This window comes from Gracilinanus agilis, chromosome 1 (genome assembly GCF_016433145.1).
Source record: "Gracilinanus agilis isolate LMUSP501 chromosome 1, AgileGrace, whole genome shotgun sequence".
In the NCBI taxonomy this organism is placed as follows: domain Eukaryota; kingdom Metazoa; phylum Chordata; class Mammalia; order Didelphimorphia; family Didelphidae; genus Gracilinanus; species Gracilinanus agilis.
In genome coordinates this window covers 426,398,742-426,425,592 of record NC_058130.1, presented here as the reverse complement: position 1 = coordinate 426,425,592, position 26,851 = coordinate 426,398,742, and the positions used below count along the sequence as shown (strand labels likewise).

General features: G+C 34.6%; 1 protein-coding gene across 1 annotated transcript in view; it reads left to right on the top strand.

Moving 5' to 3' along the window:
- LPCAT1 (lysophosphatidylcholine acyltransferase 1) overlaps positions 1 to 26,851 on the top strand; it is a 177,977-nt gene that overhangs the window by 68,596 nt on the left and 82,530 nt on the right. Inside the window, exon 2 of the mRNA XM_044665334.1 lies at positions 24,577 to 24,719. Within this exon, the coding sequence (XP_044521269.1) occupies positions 24,577 to 24,719 (143 nt within the window). The remainder of the gene's footprint in view (positions 1 to 24,576; positions 24,720 to 26,851) is intronic.

The following is a 26,851-nucleotide window of genomic DNA, read 5'->3' as shown; positions in this document are numbered from 1 at the left end:
GTATTTGCACAGACTAAATGGAAAGTTCGATATCCAACCACAAAAATCAAGAGAAACATGAAAAGGTAAATAAGAAACAGAGGGGAAAGAAAGAGAACTCTTATTTTTAAATTTGCCTCTTTAAGGGCTTTAATAAGATCAAATTATTTGTATTCCTATATGGAGAAATGTTATGTGTAATTCTCAAAAACTGTATTCACTATTATAGTAATTAGAAGAATTACTCATAGGGAGAGGTTGGAGCACTAAATGGTCTAAGATGATATGGGTGGAAAAAAGAGGGGGGTGAATAGTAAATGCCACCAAGAGAAACTTGAATGAATAAAAAAATTGGAGATTCTATACCACACAAAGAGGGCAAGGGAAGGGGAGGGGATGAATACTATTATAAGAAGGAGAGGAAGAGAGCATTAAGAGGTAATATTTAAACCTGACTCTCAGCAGAATTAATCCTGAGAGGGAAGAGTAGCTATATCCACTGGGATACAGAATTCTATCTAACCCTACTGAGAAAGTCAGAAGGGATAAACCAAGGGGAGCAGGGAGTGGGGTAGTCAAAAAAGGGAGGGGAAGAGAGGGGGAAGGGAATGTATTAGGCCTTAAAAAATAAAAATAGAGGAATAATAAGGGAGGAGGTGGAAAGGGAAGTTAATCAAGGGATGGGGACAAGGGGGACTGGTTTAAAACAAACCACTGGTCTAAAAGGAAATAGCGTAAGAAGAAGGGGTAGAACTAGGAGAGGATACCAAAATGTTGGGGAATACACATCTGATAATTATAACTCTGAATGTGAATGGGATGAACTCGCCCATAAAACAGAAGCAAATAGCAGAGTGGATTAGAAACCAAAATCCTACCATATGTTGTCTACAAGAAACACATATGAGGCAGGTGGACATACACAGGTTTAAGGTCAAGGGCTGGAGCAAAATCTTTTGGGCTTCAACTGAGAAAAAGAAGGCAGAATTGGTGATCATGATTTCTGACAAAACCAAAGTAAAAATAGATCTGATTAAAAGAGAAAGGGAAGGTAATTACATCCTGATAAAAGGCAGTATAAGCAATGAGGAAATAACAGTACTCAACATGTATGCACCAAATGGTATAGCATCAAAATTCCTAAAGGAGAAACTGGCAGAGCTCAAGAAGGAAATAGATAGTAAAACCATACTAGTGGGGAGATCTAAATATTCCTCTGTAAGATCTAGATGAATCAAACTAAAAAATAAATAAGAAAGAGATCAGAGAGGTGAATGAAATCATAGAAAAATTAGATTTAATAGATATGTAGAGAAAAACATAGGGACAAAAAGGAATACACCTTCTTTTCAGTTGCACATGGTACATTCACAAAGATTGACCATGTAATAGGGCATAGAAACATTGCAAACAAATGCAAAAGGGCAGAAAGAATAAATGTAACTTTCTCAGATCATAATGCAATAAAAATAATAATTAGTAAGGACACATGGGCAGGCAGATCAAAAACTAATTGGAAATTATATAAAATGATTCTCCATAACTAGTTAGTTAAAGAAGAAATCATATAAACAATCAATTTCATTGAAGAGAATGACAAGGATGAGACATCCTATCAAATTCTGTGGGATGCAGCTAAGGCAGTACTCAGGGGAAAATTTATATCCTTTAGTGCAGGTATTAACAAATTAGAGAGGGCAAAGATCAATGAATTGGGCACACAAATTAAAAAAAACTAGAAAGGGAACAAATTAAAAATCCCCAGCTAAAGACCAAATTACAGATTTTAAAAATTAAAGGAGAAATCAATAAAATTGAAAGTAAAAGAACTATTGAATTAATAAATAAGACTAGAAGCTGGTACTTTGAAAAAACAAACAGAATTGACAAAGTACTGGTCAATCTAATTAAAAAAAGGAAAGAAGAAAACCAAATCATCAGTATCAAAGATGAAAAGGGAGACCTCACTTCTAATGAAGAGGAAATCAAGGCAATCATTAAAAACTATTTTGCCCAATTATATCACAATAAATATAGCAATCTAGGTGAGATGGATGAATATTTACAAAAATATAAGTTGCCTATATTAACAGTAGAAGAGAGAGAATACTTAAATAATCCAATATCAGAAAAATAAATAGTACAAGCCGTCAAAGAACTCCCGAAGAAAAAATCCCTAGGACCAGATGGATTGACAAGTGAATTCTATCAAACATTCAAAGAACAACTAATTCCAGTACTGTACAAACTATTTGACACAATAAGCAAAGAAAGAGTTCTACCAAACTCCTTTCATGATACAAATATGTTACTGATCCCAAAGCCAGGTAGATTAAAAACAGAGAAAGGAAAATATAAACCAATCTCCTTAATGAACATAGATGCAAAAATCTTTAAAAAGAATACAAGAAAAAAGACTCCAGCAAGTGATCACGAGAGTTATTCATTATGATCAGGTGGGATTTATACCAGGAATACAAAGATGGTTCAACATAAGGAAAACCATTCACATAATTGACCATATCAACAAGCAAACCAACAAAAACCACATGATTATCTCAATAGATGCTGAAAAAGCCTTTGACAAAACACAGCACCCATTCCTATTGAAAACACTAGAAAGTATAGGAAAAGAAGGACCTTTCCTAAAAATAATAAACAGTATATATCTAAAACCATCAATAAACATCATATGCAATGGGGATAAATTAGAAGCCTTCCCAATAAGATAAGGTGTGAAACAAGGATGCCCACTATCACCTCTAATATTTATGATTGTACTAGAAACACTAGCAGTAGCAATTAGAGAAGAAAAAGAAATTGAAGGTATTAAAATAGGCAATGAGGAGACTAAGCTATCACTCTTTGCAGATGATATGATGTAGGTCTACTTAAGAAATCCTAGAGAATAAACTAAAAAGCTAATAGAAATAATCAACAACTTTAGCAAAGTTGCAGGATACAAAATAAATGCACATAAATCATCAGCATTTCTATATATTTCCAAACCATCACAGCAGCAAGAGTTAGAAAGAGAAATACCATTTAAAATCACCTTAGACAATATAAGATACTTAGGAATCTATCTACCAAAACAAACACAGGAATTATCCTAACACAACTACAAAACACTTGCGCTCTTTGTGGTGGCAAAAAACTGCAAAATTAGGGTATGCCCTTTGATTGGGGAATGGCTCAACAAATTGTGGTATATGCTGATGATGGAATACTATTGTGCTCAAAGGAATAATAAACTGGAGGAATTCCATGTGAACTGGAAAGACCTCCAGGAATTGATGCAGCGTGAAAGGAGCAGAGCCAGAAGAACATTGTACACAGAGACTGATGCACTATGGTAAAATAGAATGTAATGGACTTATATACTAGCAGCAATGCAATGATCTAGGACAATTCTGAGGGATTTATCGAAACGAACGCTACCCACATTCAGAGGAAGAACTGCAGGAGTGGAAACACAGAAGAAAAACAACTGCTTGAACACATGAGTTGATGTGGACATGGTTGGGGATGTAGACTCAAAAGGACCACACCAATGCAACTATCAATAATATGTAAATAAATCTTGATTGATGGCACATATTAAAACCAATGGAAATATGCATTGGCTATGGGGGGGAATGAAAAGGGGGTGGGTGAAGGGGAAAGTAAAAAATAGGAATCATGTAACCTGGAAAATTTTTCTGAAAAAATAAAATATTTAAATCTTAAAAAAAGAAAGTAATGTTTTATTTTGATGTGCTTCAAAGATTCAACTTGCTATATCAATTAATCAACCAATATTTTTTGTATGTGGACACTGTGTTTGCTACGGGAGACACAAAAGATAAAAAATGAAGCAATGTCTGGATTAGGAATTTATATTCCATTGGAGAAAATAAAAAGTACACATAAAAATAAGTGCAAAATATATGCCAAATAAATACATGTTTGCAAAATATCAGGAAATAAATAAATTATTTATTGAAGTTATTTGAAGCAAAATTTTATGATTATTGAGATGGCAAACATCCTGAGGTTCATATTTTGTATTAGAAGAGTGACAGAACCTTTACTCACACTGTATAAAGAGGGCAATAATTACCAAAAATGGAATTTAATTGTATTTTGGTCCTTCAAAAAAATCTGCCATTAAACTCGTTTAAATAATTATCTCTTAAAACATATACTAGATTTTGGTGTATATGAAATGTGTAGGCTTTTTAAAATAGATTTTTATCTATTTTTATCTTCTTTTTGTCTTCAGCAGAAAAAAACATTGAGTTTGCCTTCTACTTCCTGTGTGTGTTCAAGATTTAGAACGTAGTTACCTTTTTGTGTTTTTAGTTCTAGTTTCTCAGATTCAAAAAAAATAGTTCAAGGGAAGAATAGTGCCTTCCTACATTGTTAGAAAAAATTATTCTTGTTAATAATGGCTGGTCTTACTTCATTAGTTCCCTAGTCCAGGTGTCTAAGTGATATCAGACTATTCCCTGTTAACAATTTCAGATAAATAGTATTAGCCCTGAAATTTATTGTAGTGCAAATGGCTGGATTTACATGTTTCTTCCAACTCTTATTTCTATGCATTAAAACTATTGGCAAAAAATGAGTGGATAGGGAAATACATGATTTTTTAAAAAAATACTTTTGGAGTGATATTTTCTTCAAGATTGTTATTGGTCAAATGTTTTCAGTCATATCTAATTCATCTTAACCCCATTTGGATTTCTTTTCAAAGCTACTGTGGTTTGACATTTCCTTCTCCAGCTCTTACAGATGAGGAACTGAGCCTAACAGGATTAAGTGACTTCCCTAAGGTCACATAGCTAGCAAGTTTCTGAGGCCACATCTGAACCTCTGGGTCTGGTGCTCTATCCACTACACCACCTAGCTAGTCAAGATGAGTTGGAAATGACTGAACAAAAAGAAGACCCTTAGTTAAGTACTTATTTGCCCATTTTTCAAAATCCATTCATCTTAACTTGACTCATTCAGTCAATCTTTAAATTCCTGTTTCTCCCATGATTAGGATATGAAAGAATTGCCACTTCTAATTCATCCTTTATTTTGATCCACTTAATTCTGTCACTACTTCCCTGATTCTTTTGTCAAGGTCTCTGACAAATTTGTTCTGAAAAAATATATCTTGCTCCATAGACACTGAGGACCAATTTGGCAGCATCTCTAAGCTCTTTTCCATTTGCAGAAATCTTTTTAAGTTCTTTCCTAGTCCATAGCCCAAAACAGTTGTCCAAGAAGAGTTTCTTTGCCCTCAGCTCAGTCCCATCTCCATTCTTCTCCCCAGCTTCCTCATGCATATATGTAATATTATATGTGCATATATGATATGTTTAATTTTTTCCCAGTAACACATAAGAACAATTTTTCACATTTATTTATTTTCTAAAATTTCACATTTATTTATTTTCTAAAATTTTAAGTTCCAAATTCTCTCCTTCCTCCCTCCCTGAGAGGGCAAACAATTTTATTTAGGTAGTACATGTGTGCAAAACATTTCCATATTGGCCATGTTGTGGAAAAAGAATCATATTAAAAATAAAACATGAAGGAAATAAAGTTAAAAATAGTATGCTTCGATCTGCATTCAGACTCCATCAGTTCTTTCTCAGGAAGTGTATAGCATTCTGTTTTTTTATCATGAGTCCTTTGGAATTGTCTTGCATCATTGTTTTGATATTCCTTATGCTTTCTGAAATCCTTTCCTCCCATAAAATGCTTCTAATTTGCTTCTCATGCTTCAGATTTTTTAATCAATTTTAAAAGCATCCTTCCTTTCTCTGCCTCTTCAGTGTATCCACCCAACCTATCATACAAGTCCTCAAATTCCAATTTCTCTACAAAGCTTCAAAAGTCCCTGTCAGTGTTAAGCATCTTCCCTAAGAATCATCAATAAAGTTTTCAGTATCCTATTTTGAATCATTGATCTTTCCCTCACTTTTCTAAAAGGTCATATGCCACATGAATTTGGTTCCTGGGCTCCATTTTCATGCTTCAAAGGCTGAACTAGTATCTAATTATCATTTCTATGCTGACAATTCTCAGTGTACTTATCCTGACCCATCTTCTCTGTTGATTACCAGTCTCATTTCCAACTGCCTTTCAGACATCTCAAAATGGATATCCAGTAGATAACTTAGACTAAACTTTTCCAAAACAGAACTCATTATCTTTTTCCCTAAACCACCCCTCCCCTGCCCCCCACCTTCCCTATTGCCAAATTGGGCAACACCATCCCCCAATAAACTCTAATGGCCTCCTATTCCTCCAAGATTAAATTCAAAATCCTGTGCTTGGCATTCAAAGGCCTTTTTAACTTAGCCTCCTCCTACATTTCCTGTCTTACATCTTTGTCTCCACCAAATACTCTTTGATTCTATGACACTGACATCCTTGTTCTTTCACAAATAAACACTTCATCTCCTGGCTTTGGGTATTTTCTCTGACTAATCTCCATACCTGAAATATTTGCCCTCCTCTTTTTCACCTACTGGCTTTGGTGGTTTCTTTTAAGTCACTCTAAAATCCCATTTTCTAAAGGAAACGTTTTGCAACTCCTCTTAATTCTACTACCTTCCCACTATTAATTGTATCTTTTTTTTTTATTTTAAACATTTATTAATATTTATATTTTAGAAAAGTTAACATGGTTACATGATTTATGCTCTTACTTTTCCCTTCACCCCCCCCACCTCCCCCCTCCCCTGGCTAATAATGCATTTCCACCAGTTTTAACATGTGTCATTAATCAAGACCTATTTCCAAATTGTTGATAGTTGCATTGGTGTGGTACTTTCGATCCCCAATCATGTCCTCATCAACCCATGATTTTCTTCTATGTTTCCTCTCTTGCTGTTCTTCCTCTGAATGTGGGTAGCATTCTTTTCCATATATCCCTCAGAATTGTCCTGGGTCATTGCATTGCTGCTAGTACAGAAGTCCATTACATTCTATTTTACCACAGTATATCAGTCTCTGTGTACAGTGTTCTTCTGGCTCTGCTCTTTTCACTCTGCATCAGTTCCTGGAGGTCTTTCCAGTTCACATGGAATTCCTCCAGTTTATTATTCCTTTAGCACAATAGTATTCCATCACCAGCATATACCACAATTTGTTCAGCCATTCCCCAATTGAAGGGCATGCCCTCATAATTGTATCTTATTTATCCTACATAGAGCTTATTTGTATATATTTATTTGCTGTCTCCACCTTTAGATTCTGAACACATTGAGGGCAAGGATTGTCTTTTGCTTTTTTTCATAATACCAGTTTCAGCACAGTACCTGGTACATAGTAGGCACTTAATAAATGTTTATTTGTTGATTGGATTGGTTTTCTAAGTTAAATATTACCATTTCTAAAACCCAATTTTACATCTTGATCACTCCTACCTCAGCCAATCAAAGCTACTCTTATTAGGTTTCACAAACATTAAAATTCCACATGAATGAATGTAAGATATTTGTGTAATTATTAACTGACTACATAGACACATTGGTTGCTCCTTTCACTAATGATACCCTTTGAACTTCAGAATAAAAGGAAGTATACTTGAAAGGTTTTTATTGCCCTAGGGTCATAGCCCCTTGCAAAGTCCTCAGATCCCCAATACAAATACCTGAATAGACTTATAGATGATTTAGAGAACAGTTCTAATGAAGCTGCATGTTGGTTTCAAAAACAGGTTTCATAAGCCAATTACTATAACCCAGTTTCTTAGTCTGTAAAATAGGGTGTGTATGAATTCAGTAACTTATAATTAGAGAAACCTTTAAAAGTACTAGGTAAATGATAGCAATATATGGTATATGTCTACACAGTCCTTTCATGTGGTTATTAAAACCACTCTAAAACTATAGTTGCCGTCCTTTAAACTCCCTTAACACTGCATAAAGTTGCCACTTGCTTCCATGGGCTCTCCTAAGATGGTTATAATCACATTTGTACTGTTATGACCCACACTTAACAGTCAAACTTTAAACTGGTTCCCATCGTACCTCAAAGGAAAATTAAGGTATCATGGGAAGTAGCATCGTCTTCACAGTAGCTTGCTATGAGAACACTTCTAAATGGTTGAACAACTGTTTATTCATTGAAAATTGTAACAATAAGTACTTTCTTTGTCCTTCTTAAACTATGAAATAATTTAATCATTTCTGTAACTAAAATGGCATTATTTATCAACTTTCATTTGGGCAATGCTTCCCCTCCCCCAGTGGATTAAAACCTTTTTGTCACACAGACCAACTAGATGTTTAAAAATAAAACTCTATTTTTTTATGTTTAATCTTTATTTTATTTCAACAACAAATTTCCACTTAAGTTTTCCAAAGTCATATGATTCATGTTGTCTCCCTTCTACCTTCCCTCCCCTCTCTCAGTGTTGACAAGCAATTCAATCTGGATTATACATGTATTAATCATGCAAAATTTATTTCCATATTACTCATTTTAAGTGAATAATCTTATAAAACCAAAACCCCAAATCATATACCTGAATAAATAAATGATAAGTCATATGCTTTCATTTGCATAAGATAAAACTTTAAAATGCATATTTTTCCCAAATTATTGTTACTTGCATAGAAATCAGTATTAACTTTTGTGAATACTTACTATATATGTAATGTGCTAGTCATAAAGTATCTTATTTTCTGCCAAATATTTTCAGTCAATAATTTAAAAATATATTTTACCAGTTATTTCAGGGGCAGAATTGACTACTTTTGGAAAAATTAAAAAATTTTCACATGAGGTTCAAGTCAATAGATAGAAAATTTTTAAGTTGAAAAATGATTTGCTATTAAGTGAAAATGTTTGTTATTGATAAATTATTTTCTATAAGATACCACAGAACCAGAAACATTAATAGATTCCCCCAAAGTATGTAACTTCTACTCATGGAATGATTTGTTCTCTTGATATACCTCTGCTTCAAATATGTAGTAATAAATATATCAGTGATTCTCAAAGTGGGCACTACCGCCCCCTGGTGGGTGCTATAGCGATCCAGGGGAGCGGTGATGGCCACAGGTGCATTTATCTTTCCTATGAATTGCTATTAAAATTTTTTAAAAATTAATTTCCAGGGGGCTAAGTAATATTTTTTCTGGAAAGGGGGGCAGTAGGCCAAAAAAGTTTGGGAACCACTGGTATATATGCATTCAAGGTACTAGAATACATGAAGTTTATAAGCAATTGCAGTTATTTTTCTCTGTTTTCCATGTTAATATTGTTGTATACCCTTTGGTATATTAGTAAAAAAAGAGAGAGAGATAAAATGTGATCATGTGACATCATTAAATTTTTGGGTGATCAGAGAATCCTTATTATGATTTATTTAAGCTGGTGTTAACTGTTACGTTTTATATAATAAGATGAAACTGAACAGAACTTCTCTGAATGAAAATGTGGGATATCAAAAATCACATTTCAGGGTTAGCTTAGATGAAATCAAGAGGATGAGCTATGATTCCTAGAGGTTATTGTCAACCTTCAGAATTGCTTTTAACTAACATTTTATGATAATGAAATGTTTGTTATAAAATACATTAAAATAATTATATTGCAATTAGGTCACATAAAATTCATAAATCTTTTACATTTTTTATTTTCATTATGAACCTTATTTTAATAAATCAATAACTAAAATAATAGACTTACCAGTATTAATCTACTAGTATCTCAGAACAGTACAAGAATCTAAGTAAACTGTAAGGCTTTTTACTTAGAGCTTCCACTATTTTAAATTATGATATACCTGTTTTTACATTTTAATAAAATAATGTTTCTTGAATTATAAATAATTTATCAATTCTATCAACATTTTCAGGGTTATGCAAAATATAGAGCCATTTTGTGGAATCATATTCTTTTTAAAATGTATTATGGGGAACATCTAGTTAGCTTAGTGGTTTGAGAGCCAGGCCTAGCAATGAAAGGTCCTGAGTGCAAATCTGGCCTCAGATACTTCCTAGCTGTGTGACTTGGGCAAGTCAATCCCAATTGCCTATCCCAGTGATGGCGTATATTTTAGAGACAATGTTTCATGCCCTGACCCCATCCCTGAAGCCATGTGCCGTGCCCTCCCAAGTTCCAGACACACAGGGAAGGGAAGAAGTCATGGGCTGCTAGGCAGAGTAGGTGAAGTGAGGAATGCCCTCAGCAAGTGTAGAGAGAAGTAGGAGGGGAGTGGCCCGAGTGCTCTGCTCCCCTCCAGCTCTGCCACCTGTGAGCCACCCTTTTTACCCCCTGTGCACACCCTTTGTGCTGGGCAGAAGGATGGGGTGAAAAAAAATGTCATCAGGCATGGTGGAGAGGGGGAAGGGAGCAGCTACCCCACCCCCTGAGTCCCTCTGCCTTTCAAGTAACAAACTCTGGGACAGGGGCAGGGCAGTGTGCCCACAGAGATCACTCTGCGTGCCATCTTTGCCACCAGTTCAGTAGGTTTGCCATCACTGACATAGCCCTTACTGTTCTGCCTTGGAACTAAAACATGGTATTTATTCTAAGGTGGAAGGTAAAAGGTAGAAAAGAAAAAAAATGTTTTAAAGATATCTTTACTTTCACTAACCTCTGACTGAAAATATCCTTTCCTTTCAATGATTGGTAGTAACATAGAAAACTTCACCAGATTATCAAGGGGTTTGGTAATATTTGTTTTAAAGACTAAAAATCCCTGCTTTAATGGTATAGTGGAAAGAGTACTGGATCTTGGACTCTGGAGATTTGAGTTCAGTTTCTAGGTCTACCACTTATTAGCTAAGATAACCTTAGATAATTCATTTAATTTCTCATATACATCCTCTTTTCTGTACTCACACAACCACATCCTCATTCATCATCATTTTCCAAGACTAATGCATTAGCCTTCTAATTGGTACCTCTGCTTCAAGTCTCTTCACATTTTAGACCATTCTCAAGTCAGCTGCCAAAGTGATTTTTCTAAAGTATAGGTCTTGCCATGTCATCTTCTTCTCCTCTCTCTATATATATAACTTGGTAAAGCAAAGTGGCTCCCAGTTACCTCCAGGATCAAATATCAGATCTTTTGTTTAGTGTTTAAAGACCTTCACAGTCCTTTTATACCTTTCTTGTCTTCTGCTAAAGTCCCCTTCCTGTACTCTACAATCTAGCCACAATTGCCTACTTTCTATTTCTCATTCAATATTGTCATGCTTTTGCACTGGATATTTATCATGTCTTGAATGCTTTCCTTCCTCATCTTCAACTTTTAGCTTCCTTCAAGACTTAGTTCAAATCTTATTTTTTTCAAGTGGTCTTTCTAGGACCTTTGCCATACTCTCTTAGTGCCTTCTTTCTGGAATTACCTTCATTTACCTACATGTATTTTGTATGTTCATAGTTATTTGCATATTGTCTCTCTTATTAGAGTATGTGCTCTTTGCAGCCAAGGACTGTGTTTTTGCTTTTTTGTGTGTTCTCAGCATCTAATAAGCAATTAATAAGTTTTTATGGATTCATTCTTCATCCAATAAATAAGTATAATATCTGTGTTTTCCATTTCACAGGGTTATTATGAATATCAAATGATGTGAAGGGTGTAAAATGCTTTAGGGTCATAAAATACTAGACTCACAGAATTCAAGAATTGCAGGAGGCTTCAGTGGCTATCTAATCTGAAAGGAAACAGCAAAAAGAAATAAGAAATTCCCACTGTGACATATCTGACAAGTAATCATCCAAACTATCTTTGAAGATGTCCAGTGGAGGTGAACTTGTCTCTTCCAGAGATAGCCCATTGCACTTTTGAAAACCTCTAGTTGTTTCGAAATTTCCGCTGCTATCAAACCTAAATTTTCCTCTTTGTAACTTTTTTCCTTTGTTCCCAGTACAGCCCATTAGGGCCAAAAAGATGCATGATCCCTCTTTGATATGATTTTAAAATACTTGAAGTTAGCTATCATGTCATCATACTCTCTTCTACCCTTACTCTTTCCTTATGCAAGTTATATCTTCCCAAACCTTGAATCAATCTTAATATGTCCAAGGACATCAAAGACATCCTTCTTTGGATGTTTTCTTCCTTATTAAACTAGAACCCAGGGATGAGCACAATACTCAGGCATGGTCTGGTCAAGGTAGAAAAGAAGACTATAACTATATGTTCTTAAAAACATGGCCTCACATGTTTTTGGTCACTTTGACAAAAGTCCCTCAGTTCTCTGCCCTAGTCAGATCACATCTGAAATATCAAGTATTAACATTGCTATACTTTGAAGGGTTTTTAAATTTTTATTTTTAGCATCACACAAAACATTTCCATATTGGTTGTTATTGTAAGAGCACACTTGTACAAAGCCAAAACCCCAAAATAAAACTGCAAATACTTTGATGTGAAAGATGGTATACTTTGAGCTCTATCCATCCAACTCCTACAGTTCTTTCTCTGGAGGTGGCTCATTGAATTGCTGAGAGTAGCCAAGTTTTCAAAGATAATCATTATACAATATTGCTGTTACTGTGTACAATGTTCTCCTGGTTCTCTGCATCATTTCATTCAGATCTTTCCAGCTTTTTCTGAAATCATCTTGCTTAGTCTTCCTTATAACACAATAATATTTCAGCATATACTACAATTTCTTTAGCCATTCCTTAATTATACATTTTGATGTTTTAATACATGTGAATTATTTCTTTAGTTTTGCATGAATATTTAGAAAGTAGCAGAATGGTTCAATTTATGGAAATAGTTTTAGAATGTAAAAAGGTCTTCCTTAAAGGTAGCTTTCTATGTCTTGTTTTTTTAAAACATTTATTAATATTCCTTTTTAACATGGTTACATGATTCATGCTCCTCCTTTCCCCTTCACCCCCCGCACTCCCCCCACCCATGGCCAATGCACATTTCCACTGGTTTTAACATGTGTCATTGATCAAGACCTATTTCCAAATTGTTGTTAATTGCATTGGTGTGGTAGTTTCAAGTCTACCTCCCCAATCATGTCCACCTCAACCCCATGCATTCAAGCAGTTGTTTTTCTTATATGTTTCCTCTCCTGCAGTTCTTCCTCTGAATGTGGGTAGCATTCTTTACCATAAGTTCCTCAGAGCTGTCCTGTGTCATTGCTTTCTGCTGGTACAGAAGTCCATTACATTCGATTTTACCATAGTATATCAGTCTCTGTGTACAATGTTCTTCTGGCTCTGCTCTATGTCTTGTTTTTGAAGAAAGCCTTCAGAATATATTTGATTGTACCATGGAGCATATTGCTACCTAAGAGCAGGATACAATGAGAGACATAAACTCCATCATGCCCTGGAGCAGTGAAACAGTAATTTTCTTGGCGCTTCCCTAGTGGCTCTAATGCATTTCCCCAAGTGAATTTGTAAGTTGTGTAACATAACAGCACTCTCTGTTCAGAGTTTTAGAGCAGCATTATTGTAATTGCAAAAAAACCTGGAATTAACTTAAATGTCCAACAAGAGGGGAATGGTTAAAGAAATAAGATGCATTAATGCAATGGAATGCTAAAATACAACTAAAAGTGACAAGTATGAAGGATATAAAGAAAGACATGGATTTTTATTAAATAATGTCAAGTTTTTGAAAAATGCCAAACCAGATGTCCACATAAGAAGTGAATAGGAATGAATGGACAAAGGATCCTGATAATAACTAAACATTTATGACATTTTGTGCATTGAAATTCATTTCTTTAAATGTAAATGGTTGCAAAGCAAGTTTAATTACTTGTATTGGTGTTTAATAAGAAGGTTTGGCATGGTTCCACTTTTGAAATGTTTTTGTAGCAATGTGGCATGTCATTAGCATCACTAGGTATGCCTATCTGACTGTCTACCCATAGGCATTAATAGCTCTTTCCTGGCAGAAAGGTTCATTCCCTAGACTCTTGAATCATCTTCCCCTGGTGTGTTCTACCATTGGACCACACTTTGAAAAACAGATGAAATGTGCCTGTTTGATACTCAATTCATTTTTCCAATTTTGTTTGTAAATGGCAGAAATGATTTTGTTCATGTGCAGTTAATCTACTTATCCATGTTTATTTGAGTTTAATTCATATTTTATCTAAAATTTGATTAACCTTCTGCTTATAAACAAGCAGTATTCTAAATGGTCATTTGTATGTCTATTGTCTGAAACTCAGAGGGTATTTGCCAAAGAAGCCATATAATAAATCATGCTTAGATTCGCAGGCTAGCCCCCCAAAATTGAATTAACCCATAATGTATCTGAAAAATTGCATTAATAACATTTTTCAGCTATGCTTAACTATCATAACAGTGATGGCAAACCTTTTAGAGAAAGAATGCCTGGCCTCACCCCAACCCCATGTCTCAGACCGAGTGCCATGTCCCTTACTCCTACCAAGTGCCAGGTGTGCTCTGCCCCTGCCTCCAACACATAGGGGAGGGAGGAAGTGCTCCCATTGGGCTGTTGGGCTATTTAGCAGATGAAGTGAGGAATGTCCTCAGCAAGTATAGAGATGGGGAGAGGAGTGACCTGAACACTCAACTCCCCTCCAGCTCTGCCACTGCCTGTGAGCTGCCCACCTTACCCCCTGTGCACTCCCATTGGACTGCTGGGCAGAGGAGGAGGATGTGAAAAAATGTCCTTGGGTGGTGGAGAGGGGTAGGGGAGCAACTTCACCCAAATCCCTTTGCCTTTCTAGTAACAAACTCGGGAGGGGGGGTAAGTATGAGGAGGGAGGGAGGGTACTGAGTGCCCACATAGACCATTCTTCTTATCATCTTTGGCACCTATGCCATAGATTCACCATCACTGATTTATAACATAGTTCTTGTGGAGAAATGTATTTTGATTTCAAATTGGAATATATTCTTTGTTTTGTGATGGTACCATCATTAGTAAGGTGAGGGATAGAAGTTCCATGCAGACGATTAAGAGAGAATATTACTGGGTACCAGTAACTTGCTAACTTTCTACATTATTTATCAAAGAAAATAACTTTTGATTACCTCCAAGGAATTTGGAATTGAAGAGTAATAAAGAGCAGATTCCCAGCTGGAGTGGAGTTCTTGTTCTGCTACCCTAATATCTTATCTGAAGATCATTTTTTAAAAAAATCATGTTGTTGCTGGTAATTTGCATGAATTGCCCTTTGTTGTTTCATCATTTGGGGGTAAATAACTTCCTTTCTCATGAATTCAATTATTAGCTCCATCTTATTATTTTTCTAATTCAATAAAATAATTTTTTGGTAATTTAATTGGGGTAGCATTGAATAAGTAGATTAGGATCATCATTTTTATTATATTGGCTCTGCCCACCCACCAACAATTAATTTTTCTTCTATTATTTAAATCTGACTTTATTTGTATAAGAAATCCTTTATAATTATGTTCATATCATTTGTGTAGATTTGTTTTGGAAGATGTACTAATAGGTATTTATTCTATCTATGGTTCATTTAAATGAGCCATCTATTACTATCTCTTTTTGTAAGACATTGTTAGTGAAACATAGAAATGCTAATAATTTATGTGGGCTTGTTTCATATCCTGCTACTTTGCTAAAATTATTGATAGTTTCAATTAATTTTAGTTGAATATCTAGGATTTTCTATATAATATCATCATATCATCTGCAAAAAAGAGAGTGTTATCTCTTTGCATGTTCTGATACCTTCAATTTCTCTTTTTTTTTTTCCTTATCATGATTGTTAGCATTTCTAGTACAATTTTAAGCAATATTGCTGATAATGGGCATCCTTGTTTTACTGCTGATCTTATAGGGAAGGCTTCTAATATACCTATTACGGATAATGTTTGCTTATGGCTTTAAATATATACTACTTATTAATTTTAAGGAAAATCCATTTATAACTATACTTTTGAGTGTTTTTAGTAGGAATGAGTCTTTTGTATTGTCAGAAGCTTTTTCTGCATCTACTAATATGATTTTTATTTCTTTTTGTGGCTGTAATTAAATATGTTAATAATTTTGCAAGTATTAAATCATGCCTACATACCTGGTATGAATTCTGTTTTGTCATAAAAGTATAATTTTTGTGATATATTCTTATAGTCTATTGGTTAATATTTTATTTAGAATTTTTCCATATATATTCATTAATGAAATTGGCCTATAATTTTTTTTCTTTCTCTATTTTTAATCTTCCTGATTTAGATATCTGCCACATATTTGTTTCATAAAAGGAGTTATTCCTTCTATACTGCTTGTTCTAAATAATTTGCTTAATATTGGAACTAGATGATCTTTAGATGTTTGGTAAAATTCACTTGTAAACCCATCTTGTCTTAATGCTTTTTTCTTAGGAAGTTCTTTTATACCCAATTCAACTTCTTTTTTTCCTAAAATAGGTTTATTTAAATATTCTATTTCCTCCTCTATCTAGGCAATTTATGTTTTTGTAAGTGTTCATCTACTTCACTAAAATTATTTAATTTGTTTGCAGCTAATTGAGCAAAAATAACTCCTAATAATTGTTTTGATTTAATTTTCATTAGTGGTAAATTCACCCTTTTAATTTTTGATGTGATTTGGTTTTCTTTTCTCTTTTTAAAAATCTATTGACTACTGGTTTATTTTGTTGTATATTTTTTTATAAAATCAACTCTTAGTTTTGCTTATTAACTCAATGCTTTTATATCAGTTTGTTATCTCACTCTTAATTTTTAGAATTACCAATTTAGTATTGAATTGGAGATTTTTTATTTCTTCTTTTCCTAATTTTTAAATTGTATACTTAGTTTGTTGATCCGTTCTTTATTTATTTTATTGATATAAACATTTAAAGATATAAAATTTCCCTAATTTTTGCTTTTGCTATAACCCATAAGTTTTGGTGGGTTGCTTTGTTATTATCATTTTCTTTAATAAAATCATTTATTGTTTCTTTTATTGTTCTTTAGTCCACTTATTTTTTAAGATTCCATTATTTAGTCTCCACTTAATTTTTATTCTGTGCTTACATGGTCCCTTACTAGATATAATTTTTATTGCATTATGATCTGAAAAGGATGAATTTAATATCTCTACTTTTTGCATTTAATCATAAAATTCTGTTAATTGAAAAATGATAGACAAATTATATGCAGGGGTCTATAAAAAACAAGAAAGAAATTCATATGAAAACCTGAACTTTTTTTTTTAACATAGTTTGATTTTTAAGAAATGTCAGGATATGCATAGATATTTCTGTTTAAGCCTTTATATATATATATGTATATATATATATACATATATATATAAAACACTATTACCTTTCCATACATGGTACCAGCAAAGTGTTCTATTTGCTTGTATCCTTTTCTACCCTTTGTTTTCTTCCATGAGTTTTTAAAAGTTTTATTGATTTTTTTTCTCCTCTATTTGTATTTCCAAAGTCATTATCCCTTAGTAGGAGCCTTCTTTGCAAAAAGTAAATAAACAAATTTGTTGTTTTTTATTCGTTTTCACTTGTATCTGACTCTTTGTGACTATATTTAAAATTTTCTTGGCAAAGATACTGGAGTGGTCTGCCATTTCCTCCTCTTGCTCAGAGGAAATGGAGGCAAATAGTTAAGTGACTTGTTCAGAGTCACCTAGCTAGTGTCTGAGGCCAGATTTGAACTCAGAAAGATGAGTCTTTCTGACTCTAGGCTCAGGACTCTATTCACTTTGCCCCCTTGCTACCCACATATGTGTGTATATCTGTGTGTGTGTGTGTGTGTCTTATCCAACAAAATGAATCAACACATAGATCATTTCTCTGAATGCACACCTCATCATACATCAGTAGTTAATTATGTCTGTCAAGAATTGAGAGATATGTTTCATCATGATCCTTTTGAAGATAGATAAATGTTGAAGTGCATTAGTGTGCCAGTTCTCCACTTAACTTTTCAACAACTTTTACTTTCCTCTTCTGTCATCTTTGCCAAACTGAATGGTATAATGTGGAACCTCAGTTGTTTAAGTTTCCATAATTATTAATGCTTTGGAGCATTCTTTTAATGTGGTTGTCAGTAGTTTCCATTTTTCACTGGATAATTTCTCCTTAATGTTCTTTTTAGATTTAGTGTGTGTTGACTAGGATTAGAAAGGATTAGCTCAAGACAGTCCTATGGTAGGGTTGACACAACCTTTCTGTGACCCTCTTTGCAGTCTTATAATTCCTAAGGACCCTTTCTCAGAATGTTTTTATTTACAGCTGCACTCTTTGTAGTGGCAAAAAATTGGAAAATGAGGGGATACCCTTCGATTGGGGAATGGCTAAACAAATTATGATATCTGTTGGTGATGGAATACTATTGTGCTAAAAGGAATAATGAACTGGAGGAATTCCATGTGAACTGGAAAGACCTCCAGGAACTGATGCAGAGTGAAAGGAGCAGAGCCAGAAGAACATTGTACACAGAGATGGATACACTGTAGCACAATCAAATGTAATGGAATTCTCTGCTAGCAATGACCTAGAATGCTATGCAATGACCCAAGACATTTCTGAGGGACTTATGAGAAAGAACATTATTCACATCTAGAGAAAGAACTGTGGGAGCAGAAACACAGAAGAAAAACAACTGCTTGATCACACGGGTCGATGGGGACATGATCGAGAATGTAGACTAAACCATCACCCTAGTAGATTTTGATCAATGACACATGTAAAACGCAATGGAATTGTGCATTAGCTATGGGACGGAGGTGAGTGGAGGGGAGAAAAAGAACATGAATCATGTAACTATGGGAAAATTTTCTTAATCAATTAAATAAAATTTAAAAATAAAATAAATATGTAGGTAAAAAAGAATAATGTTTTTAAATGTATAAACTTGAATACATAGGATTACAAAGGAAACACTTGAAATCCATTTATCCCATTTTTTTAAAGTTCACTCACCTTAACTTAAGAGTGGCTTGGAAATTCCTCTCAGCTCCATTACTAGATATTGGATAGCAGCCACTGGAGTTCAAGTACTTAGACTTTGATTAGACTTTCTTTAAGGAGAGCCTAGACAGAGAACTGAAAAAACCTGGACTAGACACTTTAGTGTGCTAACTGCATACTTTTGATCAAAAGTGATACAGTTCATTAAAGTAACATCATGGAATCCTAGAATGTTAAAAATTGTAAGGGACCTAACTGGTCATCTATTCTGGTTACTTCAGACAAGAAAACTGAAGTCCAGGATGGTGAAATGACTCCATAAATTAGTTCACTTTCTATGTACAAACCCTAAAGGTACTACAGTTAAAATACAAAAGGAAAAATGACTAAGTATCTATTTTGGCACTTAATAACTTAATCATATTTATCAGCTCTTGGATTCCTAACTAATAGCCTATTTATTTCTCTCATTTAGCTGTGACAGGTTATAGTTCATGGCCTGTTTTGTTTCAATTTGTTCTCAGCAAAAGGCTTTGGGGCACAACTGCCTCTTTGATAGGTCTTTGCTACTCAGTTTTTGCATGCAAATCTCAGCAGGTTCTTAAATTAATCTACTGTAAACTGTTCCTGTAGCCCTCTAGAGTCTAGTTTCTGGGTTTTTTTTCCCTCTCTGAGTGGCTTTGAAATGTTATTTATTATAGATACAGTTAATGTAACTTAGTGAGCCCTCATTTCTTTTTTAATTAGTTCATTGAGTACCAGCCTCAAGGTAGGAATTCCTGGTCTGGATGAGTTCTCTAGGTGCCAAAAGCCTCCTACGAACAAATTAAGCAGCCACTAGGATAGGTTAGGATAGATCAGCAGAAGAATGGACAAGCAAGCAGTAAAGCATGCATGAACTTAAGAAATTTGAATTAAATAAAATAGCCATAAAAGTTGCCATCTAGGGGATGAAAGAACCAGGATGGTTCAATAAGAAGAGAGGTTCAGTCCAAAGACTTTTCAGATAAATTAGAGATTTTACATACATTTAATGAATGAAGAGGATTTATTCAGTGCCAGGGAAATGTGCTCTGCACTGGGGAGACAACAACAAAAGCAATGCTTGCCTTCAAGGAGCTTCAGTTCTAATGGAGAAGATAATACACAAAGATGAGTAATCAGGAAGCTCAGTTTGATCCAGAAAGTAACAGGGAAGGTAAGTGGAGCCATAGTGGAGTAAGTCGACACAGCCCTTCCAGGTACTATGGCTGAGCTGTTGATTTGATCATGGTTCCAGAACTAGAAAATTAAGAGTAGCAAGAATGGTCTGAGAGACACAGTTCTGCAAGTAGTGGCAAGGCAGCTGGTGAGATGGTCCAGAAAATAAAGCATGACTGGGACCTGCCTGAAATATTTGGCCTAGTGAAGCAGTCATCAATAAGGAAATTCAAGGCAAGAGTTTAAAAGATGAAAGGGTTAACCTTTCTCATAAACATAAAAGCAAACAGGAAAACACACACCAATGTGTAGCTTGAATAGTCAATCATACTGTTGTGCTTTTCTGAGTCTTAATGGCAGGATCCAGGACTATGACTCTAGGTAGTAATAGGCATTTGATTGAGTTGGGAAGTATAGGAAACAATAGCAGTTTTCATGAGGATATGGAGGAATTTTGAGGTTGAAGGGAATAAAATCCATCTTATCCAACTTATCCAATATCTTATTTTACAGATAAAGAAAATAAAGACCATAGAGCCCAAGGTCTCATAGTAAGCAAAATTTGCTCCTATCTCTAGGTAACTAAGTCCTTGCATTTTATCATTTGGTTTCTTAATAACCACCCTTGGGAATGGGGCAAGGAGTGGGTATGGGGATGGAGGAGGAGGGGAACTATATAAAGACTACTCAAATTAATACAGACTAACAAAGGGAAGCAGGCTTTTTCAAACTTCCCAGCTAGAGAGGGAACTTAACATTTGTCCTATGTTGTCTCTAGCACATTATACTAAAATTCAAAAAATATATTTTTAATAATTATTGATTTTTCAAAAAAAAATCTGGGTCTGACATTTCACTGGTTTTGAGCATTTCAGGTGAGAAAAATCTCCTCTTGCACTGCAGATCTTTACCTACTCCACCATCCATGGCCTTGGAAAGTTGCCAGGGGCACTGACAGGCTGAATGATTTGGCCAGACATAGAGCCAGTATGTGTCAAAGGTGGGACTATATCCCATGTCTTTCCTACTCAGAGGCAAGATCTTTATCCACTTTAACACTATCTCTCTGGACAATTTATACTTGTCAATAATTCTGCCCTGGAGTAGCTTAAACCAAATGTTTAGGACAGTAATTCTCAAACTATTCTTTATCTTCCTCTGGGTCATCTAACCTTTCTTATTAGATTTTTGGAGCTTGGAGCTTAAGGGATCAGCACTATGGATTTGTAGCTCATTCCCCATAATAACCCAAGCCAGTTTTGGGTTTGCCAGGAAGCTTATCAGAATATGGGCCACCCAACTCCTTATGTTCTAGACACTGAATATAGAAACAGAATATGCTCCATTGGGAAATAGCTAAATTAATGTCTTTATTGATAGTTATTAAAATTAAACAGATTTTAATCTTTACAAACAAGCTTTGAATCTGTTTTAGGTGAATATAAAATTCCATGTCTTTGAAGAAGAATATTCAGAAAATGATGAAATACTAAAAGAAGTAAAGAAGAAAAGTTATCTTACTACTAAGAACTCATTGCCTTAGCCTCTAATATTAGCTTTTCTCTGCTCTATACATATCTTCTTTATATTTCTTTCCATATTTGGCTCTCCCATTAGATTGTGGGCTCATCAAGAGCAGGGACTGTGGCTTTGCTTTTCTGCTTGTCTTTCGTGCTTAGCAGAGTGCTTAGTAAACACTTAATAAATGTTTGCTGACCGCTTGCTGACCCTTTATCAGAATTAGGTCTAACATACAGATAAGGCAGCTCTTGTTTACCCATGGTTTAGAATCAGGTAGGTTGTAGCCCAAGAGGAAAGATGACAAGTTAAGCCAGGCCAGGCTTTTTTATATGTAAGGACAAAGTGGGAAGAGCAGAGACTTTTCTTTACCAACTCTTTGTACCACTAGTACAGAAGTGGAGTGGACGTGAATCTCATTCTCAAGAGGTATTATACACCATGGATCTCTTTTTGATCTTTTCATTTGTGTCAAAGAAATGCTGCAGTTTTTTATTTAATGCTACCTAAATATCCCAAGGGTAATTTTCAGATGCCACAATTTCTGCTGCCATTGTTTTATAGTTAACTATAGTTTTCAGATTAATTTGTCTTAGTTCTGTTTCTCTTTCCTTCATACTGTGCATAGTCAGTGCTGTTTCATCTTTAAAAATCTGTAAAAGATTTTTTTTCTTTTCCATTCCAGAAATATATACCAGTGACTTCTTTTTCTTTTGAAATGTTTCATCCATTCATTTGCTCACTGAATCAAAGATTCAGGGCTACAAAGGAGGTCAGTCTAATTCAGTAGTATCAAACTCAGATAAAAATAGGAACCACTAACCCATATAAAAGTAGTTAAGTGTTGCTGTGGATATAGTGTCCAACACGAAGTCAGGAAGACTTAAATTCAAATTTAAACTCAGATACTGAATAGCTATGTGCCCCTGGGCAAATCACTTACCCATATTTGCTTCAGTTCCTCATTTGTAAAATGAGCTAGAGATAGAGAGTGGCAAATAACTTCAGTGTCTTTGCCAAGAAAATTCCAGATGGGATCACGAATAGTCAGACAAAACTGAACAACAACAAAAATACATAAGAATTCACATATTGGAATTATAGACCACATATTGAATAAGAAAACCACATACTGACATTGTTTATGTTTTATTATATTTTATTTATTTCTCATTTACATTTTAATCTAGTTGGAACAGTATTCATAGGGGCTTTATTTTTGATACTTCTGATTTAATGTAACCCCTTCAGATTATAGATGAGGAAATCTAGGCCCAGAAAGTTTGTGACTTGCCATATGTAATATAGTTCACAAATATTAGAAAAGTTTGAATCTGGGTTTTATGATTAGACTCTTTCCACTATACCTCGATTTATTTTTCATCTACACAATGGCTTGTTTGCTATATTCAGTTTTAAACTGTTAGATTAGGGAGAATTTATCTAGCTATAACACTCATTTCTTCTCTTTCCTATCTAAAATTACAGACAAATATTGCATTGTCAAATTTTAAAAGACACATGCATAACTTCTGTAAGAACTACCTTTAGGTAATTTCTTTAGAATAATTGTTTATGTGACACTAAAAAGATTGCAAAAATCTTTGCCTATATTATCATTTAATTCTTTCAGTAACTATGAACATAGCCTCAGTCCAAGGTTACCAGCCTGTCTTTCCTTACAAACTTTGGTAAAATATACATTTTATTTAAATATAAAGATACAGTAACTTTCTGTTTTTAAGACATCTTTGTCATTCAAAAATTGTAATCTGTTCTCCTCTATTTGCTTTCTTGATGTAAAATATTCTTTAGTTCCATAATCCTATCTTGTCTTCGTCCTGGATCTAGCTTCCACTTTCCATATCCTTGTTTAGATGGAATTTCCCTTTTTCCCTGTTGGTTCCTCTTTCTAGTCAGGTTCAGCTGACCTTCAGCTTCCTCTTTTCTACTTAGAGCCAAAGATTATTCTTTGATTTTTCATTTTTCATATGCCTTTATTTTTCATAAAGGGCTATCTTTGTTTCCAACAATCCCTATCAGTTCTGCTTTCTCTGATTATCAAGAGCTTTTTACTTTATTTTTCAACCTGTTTCTATTCATGGCATTGACTCTATTTATCCAGATTCTATGGCAAGGGAATAACACTGTAAATAGTGTTAAAAGGAAAGAGTATCCCAGTTCTCTGTTCTGGCTTTTAAAATCTTCAAAATTTCCATTAATTAATTAATGTTTTCTCGAGTAGCTACTCATGATGATCTTTGTTCACTTATTCCCTATGTGACTTTTGGGAGAAAGTTAAGGAAGAAGAGTGCTTTTTTTCTGAGGTAGAACAACAGCTTCAATGTGTAAAACTACCTCACTAGATCAGATCATGTGAAAGCAGCATTTGTGTCGAGTCTAACAGTAATAGTGCTACTTAATGTGAGTCAGCAAGCAGGGCAAAGAGTATAAATTAAATTAGTGGGAGAAAAGCACCAGTCTTGTTTCTAAAATTACCTATACCAAAGATATTTTTAGTTGGAAGCCAAGAAGGTGGGAGTTTAGAAGTAAAAAGATTAATGTTCAGAAGGCATATTTCAAATGAATCATGTTTCTCAATTAAGATTTATGTTCTGCATTATGCAATATTTCACATTTTCCTTATATTATTGAAAGGTGGCATTCTTGAGCTAGAAAGAATGTATCTTGTGGCAACATGGTAGCATAGTGGTTGGAGTGCCAGACTCAGAGTTAAGGGGACCTGGGTTCATTCAGACACATCCTAGCTATGTGACCCTGGGTAAGTCACTTAACCCCAACTGTATAACCCTTACAACTCTTCTGCCTTAAAATTGATACTATCATTACTCAGTTATCGATTATAAGCAGAAGGTAAAGGTTTAAAAGAATATCTCATAAAGCAAATTTTTTTCTTCCTCAATTTTTTCTTTTGATAATACAAACAGAGAAATAGTTGTAAACAGGAATGCCAATAATTAAGATATTATGATAATAATTACACTTTTTTGTTTTTTTCCAGATTGCCTTCATGACTTTGACCCTGTTTCCAATCCGACTTTTATTCGCTGCATTTATGATGTTATTGGCCTGGCCATTTGCGTTTGTTGCTTCTTTGGGATCTGCTGAGAAAGAACTTGAAAAGCCCCTGGCTTTATGGAGAAAGTGAGTAACTAAATCTCTTGGAAAGCACATGTGCATGTGTATATGTATTTGTTTAAATAAATAACAGAGATAAAGTGTTAATATTTCAGGACACTAAAAGGTTTAGTTAGTGGATAGACTGGAGTCACAAAAATGACTTGATTTCAAACTTGCCTTTAACTGCTTACTTAGGCAAGTCACAACCCTTCTGAATCTGTTTTCTTCATTTATAAAATAGGGAAAACAATAACTCCTATCTCAGTGGACCCTAGAGGTTAATTGAAATAACATCTATAAATCACTTTGCAAACTTTAAAACACTAAAATGAATGCTAGTTTTTATTAAAGTAGTTTTAAGAAATGAACATTCATCATAGCATATTTACTAAGTCAAAGAGAGATTTTGATCTGAATTGCTGTAATGAATACCCATACAACAAAACGAGAGATCCCTTAAAGTATTTAAATGAGAAACTGAAAGAATATGTTTTCTACTCTGACAGTATTCTATTAATTGTATTCCCTTCCAAATCAAGTTCCCTATTTTTTTTTAAAGCCCTACTTTCTGTCTTGGAATCAATACTATATATTGATTCCAAGGCAGAAGAGTGGCAAGGGCTAGGTAATGGGGATTAAGGACTTGCCCAGGGTCATGTGACTAGGAAGTGGCTGAGGCCAGATTTGAACCCAAGATTTCCTGTCTCTAGGCCTGGCTTTCAATTCACTGAGCCACTCAGCTTCTCCCCAAATTCTCTATTCTTGTCAATGATATTAACATTTTTTCCCTATCCTAACTTTGGAATCCATGTTGATTATTCCATCTCCTTCATTTGATCCTCACAGCAACTCATTCATAAAGTTCTAAAAATTTCCTTTTGAACCATCCCTGTTTTGGTATTCTTAGTGCCACAACCTTGGACCTCATTGACTAGATTATCCTAATTCTTCTAGGTAGTTTTCCTTTTCCACAAGTTCATTCTGTATAGTTCTACTAGATTAAACTTCTAAAAATCTCATTAATCATGATACATACTCTCTAATAAACCTTTAGTAAGTCCCTTCATGGAGAAGTTAAAGAGTTATGTATTAGGTGATAGTACAGTTAAGTAGACTTGGAATTGATTGAGTAATTAGACCCCAAAATATTTATTAGTGGATTGTTCTCCATTTGAAGGGATGCTTTTAATGAAGTTTTCCACATTTCTTCTGTCCTTAACCTGATTGTGTTCAACATTTTTATCTGGCATTTGCCTGATGGTATAGAGGGCATGCTTATCAAATTCATGGGTCAAAGGAAGCAGGGAGGGATAGCTAATACAGCAGGTGATAGAAAAATGATCCAAAAAGATGTGTCAAAAGACTGAAAAGGGCAAATGAAATTAACTTGAAATTTAATTAACTATATTGGTTATAAAAAATTAGCTTCACAAGTGAAAAAGACTGGGGGGATGTATGGGGGGGAAGGAAGGAGAAGAGTTGTGACCAGAAAGGAATTTATATGCCAAAGACCAGAGGTTTCTAGTGGGCTACAAGCTCATTATGATTTGTCAGTGCAGTGTGGCAGCCAAAAAAAAAAAAAAAAAGCTAATTTGAATTTTAGGCTACATCAGCACAGTGCCTTAAACATAAGTATTTAATAAATGTTTGCTGAATTAATTGATATGTTTCCAAGAGTGAAGAGAGTGATGTTCCTTATATTTTCTCCCCTGGTTAGAACACTTTTGGAATCTTATATCATGTTCTGGATAATGACCAGAATGTTTTTAAAGAGGGGGCCAAAGGAAAGGAAATGCTCATTTGCCAGTCTATTTCTAAGGCAACTCTTTTCGAAGTTTCATTGCATTGTATCCTACTCATTGTATTTGTCAGATTAGGAACAATGTCACAAGGCCAATGTAATAGTAATGAGAGCCAGTAACCAATGTTATGATAGAGGGGAGAGAGAGAGTCTATGTGATGAGACTCTCTTCTAGCTCTCCCCTCAGGGCTGAATATACACTGGGAGACTTTGAGGGGGTGTCACCCCAAAACCAGGTGACCTGGATGGTTGTGCCTCCCTGCAAGAGTTGGGGGCAAGGCTTCCCTATAAGATGAGGTATGTGGTACTCCAATCCGATTCTGAATGAGAATGGAGTTCACACAAGCCTCCCCCT